Source organism: Anneissia japonica, unplaced genomic scaffold (genome assembly GCF_011630105.1).
Source record: "Anneissia japonica isolate Jap-2015-1 unplaced genomic scaffold, ASM1163010v1 scaffold376_len1572418_cov194, whole genome shotgun sequence".
NCBI classification, from domain to species: Eukaryota; Metazoa; Echinodermata; class Crinoidea; order Comatulida; family Comatulidae; genus Anneissia; species Anneissia japonica.
In genome coordinates, this window is record NW_022741166.1 from 1,085,986 (window position 1) to 1,098,969 (window position 12,984).

Sequence of the window (12,984 nt, forward strand, 5' to 3'; positions counted from 1 at the left end):
TAGTAAAGCAAGCGCTGCTGATGCCGTCAAGTCCAACTCCTCGGGGGATATTTCAGAAGATCTTCTGACTATAAAGAATGCTTCATCATCAATTGCCACAGAACCAGGCGTTGATGCACATGCATCAACTAAAAGTCGGAGCATTGTGGAAGAGATTCCCGAGAGCTATTCTGAAGACTTTGATCGTACAATCAGTGAGGTTGATACATTAGATGAAGACCGGTCAGATAATTCAAAAGAAGAAATCATCTCAGAAAAACCAGAGAAAGAAATTGTTGCTTCTGAAGACAAAAGAAAGGTTAGTTATAAAATATAGCACTTGAATCATTGTATTTTTCAATAATATTGCTTTCTTAAAAATGAAGTTCAAATAAAAAATTAAAATTTTTATCCAATTACATTTTAAATGCAACAACAACATAGTAATTGTCATAGTAATTTACGAAGTATAAGTTTAGTGTATGTATAGTATAGCACCAGCATAATATTGTTGATTTTAAATGGTTTTTAGGTTGGAAAATTATATTTTATTCTACAGAGTCCACCAACAACTAAACAGTCACCTGACAGAGAAAGTCTGAACAGACTCTCGACCAAGCTTCTCAGTCAACAATTAAAAGATGAGGAATTTAGAGCACAGCAGCAGTTAGATCTTCTGAGATTACGAGAGAAGGCCATCAAGGAGAAGACACGTGCAGAGATGGCATGGCTTGAGCATCAGAAGAAAAAACATACCGAGAACCAGGACGAAGAGGGAATAACTTCTGTGAAGAAAAAGCAGCGCTCTCTTAATTCCCGTCTGCAGACAGAGCTTTCTGAAATAAAACGTTTGCAAAAAGCTCAGGAGATTGCTCAGAAAGACAGGCAGCTTCTTTTCTACCAGCAACAGGAGATTTTACGGATACGTCAATCAACCGAAGAGTTCAAAGGTCGTATGGGTGATATTTCATTCAGTTCTGTGTCTGAGATTTCTTCAAATGAGGGACTTGTTGATGATGCAAGTAATATAGCCATAGATACATCAATTGGATTAGAGTTTACAGGTCTGTCCAATACTGGTGGTGAGAATGAAGACAGAGAGGTTGCAGCTCATAAGCAAGCTAAAGTTTTACAGAAACTGAAGTTGATGCAAGCTCCACTTAACTCAAGGTAATGCTTATAATGTTTTACTCAATAATATGTTGTGTACATTACTGCTTTTTAAATAAATTGACATCAGATGTTATTCAAAGTCAAGCACCGATACCAATCAACCACTTCATTGATGTCAACTATCATCATCAATATCATCATTATTTACAACCAGTTGAACTTTGTTATTCCAATTTTTATACTGTGAAACACCTTTTTATACAAAATTACTTTTATTTAGACATTTAATGAAGAGACAGCAGAAGTTGAGCAGAAGAAGAAAGACTGCTGAAGAGCTCTTAGCATGGAAGCAAAAACTTGATGAAGAAGAAGCAAAGGTAGTTAAGATGGAAAAACAAGCGCTCAACCTACTCGACGGAAATGCCATTGGCAGCAACAAAAGCAAGAAGGAGAAAACGCCCCAAGAATCAAAGCTTACAGACCCATTGTCACGCAGCCTGTCTCGTGAGAGTGACACAACCATTGGCGAGGTGGTGGAGGAGGAGGATAAAGCTGGTGAGAGTTCCATTGCTGAGGAGATTAGCCAAGCCAGCAGCATCGTAGAAGATGTTGTCACTGACCGTGGCACAAGTAAACAAAGGTATGAAGGATTTTGTTATTGTGATTAAGATCATCTTGTTTCTTGATGATGATGATGATGATGATGTTATTGAAGGATATAGGTATAGTTCGCCCTCCAATTCGAGACCACCTTTGGAATCTGAAAATTTGGGGTGGTCTCGGGTTTCGGCCTCCATATGTGGCAAAGACAGGCCAAACCAGTCACTCTTCGCAAATCGTGTTTCAGAGAAAATGGCCAAAACATACTGGAATGTCAAATTTTTAAAACCTATTTTATTGCACTAAACTAACCTTTATAAATCTACACATCATTCTATGCTGTTATTTTCCCCATTTTCAATGTTAAAACAATATTTTCTAAGGATTTAAAGATAGTTTCTGCATGAGAAATGCCTGAAATCATAAACTTTGACGGTTAATTTCTAATATATTGTTCTTTAAACAGCTGTGAGGTTAAACGCTTGTAACTTCATAAGGAAATGTCCGATTTGAATGATTTTTTTACCAATTTATAGCTATTATTTTACTCTCTAACACTGTATTAATAACTCAAAATCGAGATGAGTGACTGGTTAGGCTTGTCTTTGCCACATATAGAGGGTTAGCTTAGTGTTAATAGATGAGAGATTGTAATTTGGTTCTTTGGAAAAGTGATCTCAATTTAGGGGGTCTCAAATTGGAGGGTTCATTGTAATATAAAGATATCAGTAATAATAATGAAGATAGTGAATTTAGAAAAATATTTTTAAAGAATTTTTATGAGCATTTTCAAGAAATTATAACAGACTACAGTATATTTTTAGTTGATACATTTGTCAATTACTGTAATGTTAAATACAGTAAAAGAAATCATCTCAAGGCACTTTCAAAACCTTTAACATAAAAACCTACAAATTGTAATTATTGTTTGAACAAAAAGTAAACAGTTCAAACTCTATATTTTATTTAAAATGGGATTTCTGAGTTATGTTTTTGAGGCATGTTTTGCCAAGATGATTTTCAGGATTAATAAGAAATGGAAATAAAAATAACAAAATACAGTAGAACCCCTCATTTACAAACCCCGATTTTACGAATTCCTGATTTACGAACGTAAAATCATGTAATTGTTGTCATAAATAAAGTTCCTATTTCATGAACAAAACACACACCCGTGTCAAGAATTAATCGTTAGGCGCGGGCTAGAGTTTATTCACTCGGTCTTAGACGGTTTGCTGTACACTATCAGCAATCTCTACTACAGATAGTGTGCTTTGAATACACCGACATTCAACACGGCGATCATACTTTATGTCTGAAGCCGTGAGAAAACTCTGCTCAATGCGTAACTTGTCGGCATATCGATCGGCGCATGATTTATTCATCTCTGAATACACCACCCTCATATCGTAATTTAATGAACCCCCTAATAATGAATGGAATTTATTTATCAAATCTAACTAACGTACCATTTCATTATTTCCCCCATAAAATAAGACACTGACACCCACATTTTCTTTTTATAACTTTATTATTCATTTAATAAATGAACAATCGTATTGCATAAAAAAAAAAGTCCAAGCGCCGTGTCTACAGCCAATCGGCGCTCTTCTTTTAAAAAGTTGAGAACCCCTGGTTTCCGGGTTATTCTGTACAGGGTATTTACATGACGCCACAACCACATGGATCGAGTGAAAAAAATTGGTTACTCGCCCTGTTGCGGAGCCCGCTGGGCTGTGTTTCTTCGTAAACTAGAAGATAAGTCATATATTATTGCCTGAGAAAGAGAGAATAAAGTTTCTATACACATTAACAAGTATGTATAGTACTGTACATTATTATGATCGTTATTTTGAATTTCTTTCGCCTTTCAATCCAGTGGAAGGCTGCTAGTTTCGAGCGCAAGTTGGAGTTTTGGCTCCAGTCCAACAAAATTTAAGTCCAGGCCTAGCCTAGCCCAGCCAAGCATATCGGTAGTGTAAATACATAGGAATTTCACACAACCCCGATTTTACGTACGGATGATTTTTACGAACAGCTTTGGGCCCGTCCCGTACGTAAATGAGGGGTTCTACCGTAAATAAATTTTATTTCATTTCAGTGGTACAATGAGTTCAGTACCCAGTGAGATGTCAATAGATGACGCCCTCTATCACAGCTCCATGGCTGATTACAGCCATGATCAATTTGACACAGCATCTGCTGATACTTCTGTCACATCAACAAAACCAAACAGTACTAGGAAGGGGGTTATCAAGTCTCCCATTGGTTCTTTGATTTCACTTGAATCATTAAGGTCACCTGTGGCCCCTTGGAAACGAAGAGAATCTGAGAGTGGGTCCGAGTCAGAAAGGTCGTTCTCGCAGACAATGTCAGGTAGGTTGATGGAAAAAACTGGATAATAGTTTACTATGACAATTCATAGATATGTAAAAGGACTGTTTACACATTATACAATGATGATAAGCCTTTCAACATTCAAAATTATGAAAGAAAGTTTTACTGCTAAAACTTAGATAAGCTTTGTTTTCATACAATCGCTACATGCTATTGCTAACAGCTTTCGGTGTGTTGATTGGTCGTTCAAATCGGAGAGCCTTCCTGAATGCGTCGGGAACTTCTACGACATACAACAATTGCACTTAAAACAGTGTACTGTGGTGATTTTAAAGAAACCATACTTTAAACTAAAATTGTTCCCTTAAAAGTAGTTAATGAAATATAAAGTGTGATGAGCTATGTCATGACACACCAGGGTCAGCCAACATTTTTTAAAAAGAATAAATATATTTTTTGTGTGTAGTTTTGTTAAAAAAAACAATGGTCAAAACAGTTTTTTTAACAGAAGATCATGTCATATAACATTTTATTGGGATGCAGTGCATCCTGAACAGTAGTAGCTTTCTTGGTGTGGTCTCTAAAATAATGGCAATAGCTGTGACAGTTTAAAAAAAAAATTAAATTCAATTGCTTTACTTATATTTATTATATTAATTAGAAACTGCATCAGATCAAAGTGATGTTGAGGGAAGGCTCAGAGCACTAAATGACCAGCTGAAGCGTCGTAAATCTGAGGCTGAACGACTCCGCAAGCAGCAAAAGCGGATGTACCGTGAGAAATTGAAAGTTCAAGAGGCTAGTTTACGGAAACAATTAGAGGTGAGTGGTTAAGATTTGATTTTGTGTATTTTTTCCTTTTAAATACAGAATATTTAAAGGCCAAATCACTATTTCAGATTCTTCTTTGGTACTATCAAACAAGTTTTCCAACTTTAACTAAAAGAAAAATGTATGTGTATCTTAAACAGGCCTATGAAAAGTTCATAGAAAAAACGAAGAAAGAATTAAGTGCTGATGCAGAGCTAGCCAAAGGAGCCGTCAAGCCTCAGATCAAGCAGCCGGGACATGGTAAAGACCGTGCATTACCTGGCCTAACCAGACAGCGCACAAAGTCTGAAAGTAGTAGGGAGAGCCTCCCTCTTGATAGCACACCAGTCAGGCATGGTCGGGAGTCTGAGAGTAGCCATTCAAGCCTTGAAGAAGACCATAGTCCAAATCCACCAGCTACACCATCTCCAACAACATCAAATAAAGGTAATACCATTTGTCTCATGTGATTGTAAGCATTAATTAAGGAATTAAATTTAGTAATTAAAACAACAGTTTTGACAAAATTGGTTTTAAGAGGGTTGGCAATGGTCTGAATGATAATGATGATGCAGATGAAAAAGTTTGTTAATTAGATAGAATAATGTAGATTCTCATTAGTATACTTGACTTCAATGCTTTTTTTTGCCATCGTGGAGTACATGTAATGAATATTGTTCATTTGTGTTCTTCAGCAATTTAATTAGAATTTTTAATAATGTGTTTTTAATTATATAATCATATATTGTAGATGATGGTACAGTTATGTTTGTTATATTAATCATTTTCATTAATCTTTTTTCAGGGTTAGGATTAACATTTACTCCTAGTCCAAAGCAAGATGAATATGTCATTAATAAAAAATCGGAACATCTACCATCAGGCATACTACAGAAATATGAAGACAGAGATAAACCTGTGGAAAAAGAGCTAATCTTGACTCCAGAAAAAACAGCTGAAAACATCATTGTCAGGAATAATGAAGAAAGTGACACCGAAATCAATGAAGAAATAGACGAGAATATTTCAGAAGCAATTTCATCTCAAGCTTCAGATAATGCTGTCATTTCAACAGGTGTTGAGAAAGATGAAGCTCAGAAATCCCTTGCAAGGAAAGATAACTTTAATGATGAAGTTGAATCTCTTCTATCAGAAAATGAAGGCCTAGATATGAATATTTCTGTACTGTCAGAATCACATAAAAGTCTGAGTGTGGACTCAAGTAATCATATTAGTGCAGCTTCATATAAAATTCCAAGCATCGGCTCAAATAAAATTGCTGATTACAGTGTAGACTTTGAGTCAGAAGTTAAGGCTGCATCAACAGAAGAAGACATCAGTGAACACTTAAGCTTTTCTAGTGACATTGTAGATGAGCAACCTGAATTTCCAAAAGAGATTATTATCAGTCCAAATGATGACCAACCAAAGGTTGTGACTACTGAAAGGTTAAGTCAGTCAGAAGACAGAAGACCTGTGAGACAATCATCAGCTTCAGAATCAGAAACAAGCTTCGCTGAAGAGGTACAGAGTGAAGCAAGTGAAGCAACTGTTACAGAAGATCAGCCAAGAGATGAAGTCTACACTCCTGTCGTAGATAAACTAGAGCCATCAGCAAAGGGACCATCAGATTCAGGAATATTAGAAGAGGCAGAGTTGAGTCGTGCGGACACAACGGAATCAAATTCAAGACTGGATAATCCTCAAGATAACACAGAGGATGAAAGCTCAATAGCTGAGGAGTTCTCTGGTCCAATAACTGATGATGCTGCCCTGGATATGATTATCAGGTCTGCTGCTTCTGCAGTTGAATCATTTAATTTTGGAGATGAAGAAGAGTCAGAAGATGATATATTCAGCCAGAAAAACGTTTCCAATGTGGATGATACACCTAGAGCAGTAGAAGATATTCCAAGAGATGATGATGTGGTGGTTGCTACTGGTGGTTTAGAAACTGTTGTTGAAAAGATTACTGATAACTTCACAAAGAGCTTGGTGGACAGTTCTAAAGAAAAGATTGCAGATGTTTTAAATTATGAAAATGAAAAGTATGAAGATGAAGAGAATGAAGGTCATAAATTTGATGTATTTTCTGAAGCTAAAGAGGAATTTGAGGAAGAAATGGAATTAGAACTTGAAAAAACAGCTGATCAAAAATCAGAGATTTTAATGCAGAATCTTATTGGAGATGCAATAGGAACAATGATTGCTATTCGAAGAAAAAGAGATAATAAATTAATTGAACATTCAGTTTCAGAATTTCTGAAAAAAGATGTCATTATTGATAAAAGTGTAGAAGCTGCAAATCAGATTGATGTGAAAGCAGATGAGCTCCCAAAGGAAGAAGAAGAGATTGAACAACTGGAAAATCAAGGAACACAAATTAAGAAAGATCATTTAGAAAAAGGTGATTTAAATGTCCTTGAGCAAGAGGATTCAGAAGAACACACAAATAATAAAGAACCTGTGAAAGATGAAGTTAGCAGTATAATTGCACTTCCACCATTGTCACCAACAAAGTCACTAACATCAGATCATAAGGATGTTGATCATGACGTCTTTGCACCACCAGATTCTCCGAAGATTGATGACTCTCGCAGCAGCAGTCCAGACATCAGTGATAGAATGGAGCAAATGCAACTTTTGGATCAGCAACTAATGGATAGAGACATCTTTGGTGAACAAGAATGGTTTGATGACGATTTCAGTTCGATGCCAAAAACAAAGTCACTTGTTGAAGTTCCAAAACGCAATAAGGATGACCAGAAGAAACAAGAACCCAGCTCTACTATCGAGCTAAGTAAGTTAAAAGAAATTCAAAAAATCACGGAGGAACTATTTTTTGCTGTACCACACAACAAAGACGATGTTGGGAAGATGGTCTCAAAAAGTCTTGATGAACTTATCCAAAGAAGAGCTCTTAATGAGTCTCTTGATAATGCCACTCCTTCAGCAACATTATTGGGAGATGACACTAAAGACAGTGATATTGAAAGTGTAAGCAAGAAATCTTACAAGACTCTTGTATTTGATTTGTCGAATGAAGTTTATAAAGATGTTCTGTCTGAACAGAAATCTGTAGAACACCCTCCATGGATAAAACAAAAGAGGCGACCAAGAAAGTACATTATAGATAAAGGATCTACTAAGGATGAAGATTGGGCAGACATGATACATGACCATGTTGGGCTTTTACTAGGTCTTAAGAAAAAAAAGAAATCTGAGACATTTTCATTGAAATACAGTAAAAAGAAGAAAGATCACGTAGATGAAATTCTAATTCAGGAATTGAGAGAAGAAGAACCAGAATGGGTAAACTATGATGATGATGAAGTTACCGTTAAAATGCAGTTGGCAGATGGCATTATGGAATCACTTCTGACAGAAACTGCCATGGTATTAACGCATATAAATGACAAACGCAAATTGAGGGAGCAGCAGTCATGACAGAGAAACAATTTGCTGTGATCAGTCGGGAATGAGCATTAAGTAGAGACTAAACTCATCTCCAGATTCCATGGTGCTTCTAATTTTATTATTCTTCCAAATACTTCCAGATTATTTAACCATCTTCTAGCAATTGCTAACACTCATCTGACAACTTCAAGGAGCAAGAACATTATCAAAAATTCCATTACTTACTTACTTAATTACTGAGTAACAGGATTACCGTCACTCTTGTGTAGAAGTGTTTGATTTAATTGATAATTATGCAATTTTTTCTTAGCGCTTACTTCAAAAGGTGCAGTCAATATATTTTGTTGTTATGCAGTAAGACCGTTAAACATTAAGCTGTCAATAACAAGTACCTAAACCAGTTGTAAAGCCATGTGTGCATATAGATTTTTAGTATATTAGTCATTTAAACAGTAGTACACATACATGTTCGATTAAGTAATGAAGATGATATGGAAGTGAACTATAGAGGGGGTGTTTTATGAGTATGGTGCTAATATGTTCACATTCCAGTGGTTGTAAGTAGGTAGGGTGTGCAATTTAAAATTTAAGTGTAATTACTAAAGTGTTTGGAAGAGATTGTAGTAGTATGTGCTTATTGCTATTTCAGAACCAACTAAAAACAAAAGTAATTTTGAATCTACAGGGTATAGGGTGGTTAATACGTAATAATAAAATGTTTATTAGCCATTTCAAGTTGCCAGTGATTTTGCAAAAGCCTATCTTTAATCGTATAATCTATCAAACATTGCCTGTGAAGGAATCTTTACAGGTCTGGCTTGTTGAGATTGCTCGTTCTAATATAGATGGTGTTTTTCAGCAAAGCTTGCTGTTTTTGGCTACATAGAATGTCCGCCGAATGGGTATAAAAATGTTCACCTAATTCACCAGGGTTTCAATTTAAAAAGCAACTAACTCTATCAGATTTCAAGACAGCAGTCATAGATCTATACAAAATACTACCAAAAAATAGCCTTTTTCATGCAGATTTAAGTGTCTTGTCCACCATTTGTAATTTGTTTAACAGAATACTAGATTTTATGGTTTTTTGGTGTTTGATATGATTTATGTTTAGCCTTCAACCAATATGTACTTAAACCTTAAAGCAATAGTAGAAGCTAAGTCTAGTGTATTATATCTGTCTCTTATACACATCTAGGAATAAATCCCAAATAATGAAACATTTTGATACAAAAATTCCTGAATACTGATGTACTTGTATGCAGTACATTTAAAATATGAAAAGTTATGTAAGATATTAGATGCCTGGTGTTTGTAAAAAAAAATAGTTTAATGTAAGATTTATTTTTGGAAGTAACTTGTTACAGCAGATTTTTTTTAATGTAATGCCTTTCTGTAGTTTAAGCCATCAGAGATTGACCGAATGCATCAAATACTTAATAATATACTATAAGTTATAATCATCTGAGTCCCGCTTGAATTTATGCATATTAAATGTTATAGTTTTTAGTATATTTTGACTTCCAAAGTTGTGCTAAGCCAGTGATAGGCAGTTAATACATTGTGGGTGTGAGGTGAGTGTGTATAAAAAAGAATAATATAATAATATATAGATGGTTTGATTCATCTCTCTGGGTGTAAACATAAAGCAAACTAATACTTTAGGTTTACTAAAATAAACCCATATTGAAAGTTAAATGTGTTCTATGGATATAAATTAAGTTTTCAATTTTTTTAAATTGGTACCCAGTTTTTTTTTTCAACATTTTGCTATGCCTAAAGAAACAATATGTGTACAATGCTCAGTTCATATGATGAGCGTGTTCCGTCCAATCAACTTTAGTCCATACTTACAGTGTCCTATCTTATTAGTATATTATTTAGAGACTTCTTCAATTCTGTCATTAAGTTTTTGAGAGAATATTATTTTTATATCAGTTACTTTGATAATAACTTGAGGTCAATTAATCCAAGTATTTCTTTTTAGTATATGGTACGATTTTAGATAGGCCTATTGTTCTTTTATTACAATAATTTCATTAATATTTGGTTCTTTATGAATACTATTGTTATTATCATTATTACGATAAATTCATTTTGACTTACTTTTCAACGTATCATTTGTTTTCATCTCTATTTTTAGTTAAATATTATTATAATTCTTGTTATTCCTAATATTGTAATAGTTTAATTATAATAATAATAATAATAATAATAATAATAATGATAATCATCATCAGTTTTTTATATAGTGCAAGTTATTGTTACTAAAGCCCTGTCCTGACTATCAAATTTTAGTTTAAACAAAGTGCCTAAAAATTGTCCTGACGACATCACATCATGACCATATATGGGCACATCATGACTATATATGGGCACATCATGACTATATATGGGCATACAACAGTTGTTTGTCAAATCGGATTTGATACTCAGGACAGGAATTAATAATTCAACTGCGATTGGTATCGTAATGGTTGGTAGGTTAACATGACAGGTAAAAGTAGCTTTAATCCTTGTTAATATTTTTCCGTAGACACATTGAATTACTGCCACTGTTAGTTTTCATTGAAGGTGGTTTTATTTGCAATTTGCCTTTACTGTGAAGCACAATACATCTTTTCTTTTTTATTATGTGGTTAACTTTTTATTCCATATTCAATTTCCATTCTTCTTCTTGCCCAGTGGTATATAAAGTACATGAACTGTTTATTATTTTCATGTGTTTATATTGGGTTTAATGATTTATCGATTGTGAAGGCTGTGATAGTTATTGGAAATATAATTTATTTATTCATTCTATTAATAGGTAAAATAAGTTTGAATAATTACTGATGAAGGTGATTGTTGTATGCCATAAAATCTTCTGTCATACTTTTGGGGTTTCATTGTTGAGTATGCTATGAAACCAAAACAAATTAAAACGAGCATAGACAGCAATGATAGCAATTTTATTGTACTTTATAAAAGGATATAAATATAGTACTGTAAAATATTCATTTTGTGTATAAGGTGTCTATATAGTTAATACTATTAAGTTTGTATCGACCAACCAAAACACTGGAACCATGTCATGAAACCCATTTCGTGTACACCAAGTTCTTCCCTTATAATTGTTATGCTGTATAATAATGAACTATAGTTTTAAATTGTGAAACTTGTACATAAGGTATGCAGCTGTATATAGTTGTAAATGATAAAATAAATGTGAACTGGCTTGCTGTACAGTACCTTTACTGGTTATCTTCGTAATTTCTCCTTATTAGATGTAGGCCGAATCATTGGTTTTGGTATCTTTGAAAGCAAAGGTGATGAAAAAAGCTTCCTTTAAATATGCCAGAGAGTTTCAACTAGTGTTCATAGATTAAGTGAGTGCGACTTGAGATCACTGTACATTCTTTTGGCCTAGTATAACAGAAATTCCCTATTGTGTCAAACCTGTGCAGGTATTCCATTTTTTTTGACAGTGTAAAAATTATATTATTTATAATACCTTACACTGCCACATCAGATGAAAAAAAACACTGGTGTAAACATGGGTGTTACACAGGATAAGATTGAAAATTTTACAATAAAAAAATAATAATAACACTACCCTCTCGAAAATCTGTAATTTTAAAGTACTCAAAAAAATCTGGATTTCCTTAATTAAACTAAGAGGATTGTTTCCAATAGGGTCTAGAAAACATTTTCAAAACAATTTTCAAGAAAACAAAACTGTTTACAACTTACAATGCCTGAAGGAAGACTCGGAAACAATGATATGCATGCAAATATTTCAGTAAGGGGCTTACCCATTATATTTAAAAATATATTCGAGAAGCAAATTTTACAAGTATTATCAGTTTTTAATTCAGAAGAAAAATTCTAGATTTTCTGGGAAAATTATATTTATTTTGGAAGAGGGAAATTGGCCTTCAAGATTGGAATTTAGGTAGACTTGGGAGCCTGCTGAGTCATTGCGACATGTTTCCAAAAACAAATACAGTGTAAAATTCAAAATGCCACAGCTACGAACTAATTAAAGGCAATCTTCTGTCACATCTTCGCTATTTATTATCCACCATCAACTAAACTGCCTTAAAAAATTTTTTAAACATTGGTTCGTGTGGGAATTGAACACACAACCACCAGGTTTGCTATTCATTATCCACCTTCACCCTTAAAAAAAAAAATGGGTTCGTGTGGGAATCGAACCCACAACCTCCAGGTTTGCTCTCATTATCCACCATCAACTAAACTGCCTTAAAAAAATTTCTTTTAACCTGGCTCGTGTGGGAATCGAACCCACGACCTTAAAAAAATAAATAAATAAATAAAAAACTTGCCCCGTGTGGGAATCGAACCCACGACCTTAAAAAAATAAATAAATAAATAAAAAACTTGCCCCGTGTGGGAATCGAACCCACGATCGCTGAGTTTACTACCCCTGATCCAGCATGACTAAACGGAGGGAGGTAAACCGCGGCCCCTAAGCCATAAATGCAATAAACCTAGTACCACACCAAGTACCTGTTAGTCAACCTACTAGAAAAAATTCTTCGTATATATACACTACATGTTAATAATACGTATGGTCATGGTGTCAAAAAAATGGGCTGTGGGCCAAGGGGGTTTATTTTTTGTCTAAAAATATATAATTAAATTTATAATCGATTTATGATTGTTACCATCTCCATAACTTACACACTTTTTTTTAAATAGACAAAAATGTTGGAAAAATCATTA

The 12,984-nt window shown here is 34.3% G+C and overlaps 1 protein-coding gene across 1 annotated transcript in view; it reads left to right on the plus strand.

The window, feature by feature from the left end:
- LOC117118599 (centrosome-associated protein 350-like) overlaps positions 1–9,252 on the plus strand; it is a 23,302-nt gene extending 14,050 nt beyond the window's left edge. Inside the window, exons 19-25 of the mRNA XM_033263228.1 lie at positions 4–298; positions 539–1,149; positions 1,373–1,732; positions 3,794–4,068; positions 4,691–4,851; positions 5,001–5,286; positions 5,645–9,252. Of these exons, the coding sequence (XP_033119119.1) occupies positions 4–298; positions 539–1,149; positions 1,373–1,732; positions 3,794–4,068; positions 4,691–4,851; positions 5,001–5,286; positions 5,645–8,286 (4,630 nt within the window). The 3' untranslated portion in view covers positions 8,287–9,252. The remainder of the gene's footprint in view (positions 1–3; positions 299–538; positions 1,150–1,372; positions 1,733–3,793; positions 4,069–4,690; positions 4,852–5,000; positions 5,287–5,644) is intronic.
- Positions 9,253–12,984: the final 3,732 nt, after the last annotated feature.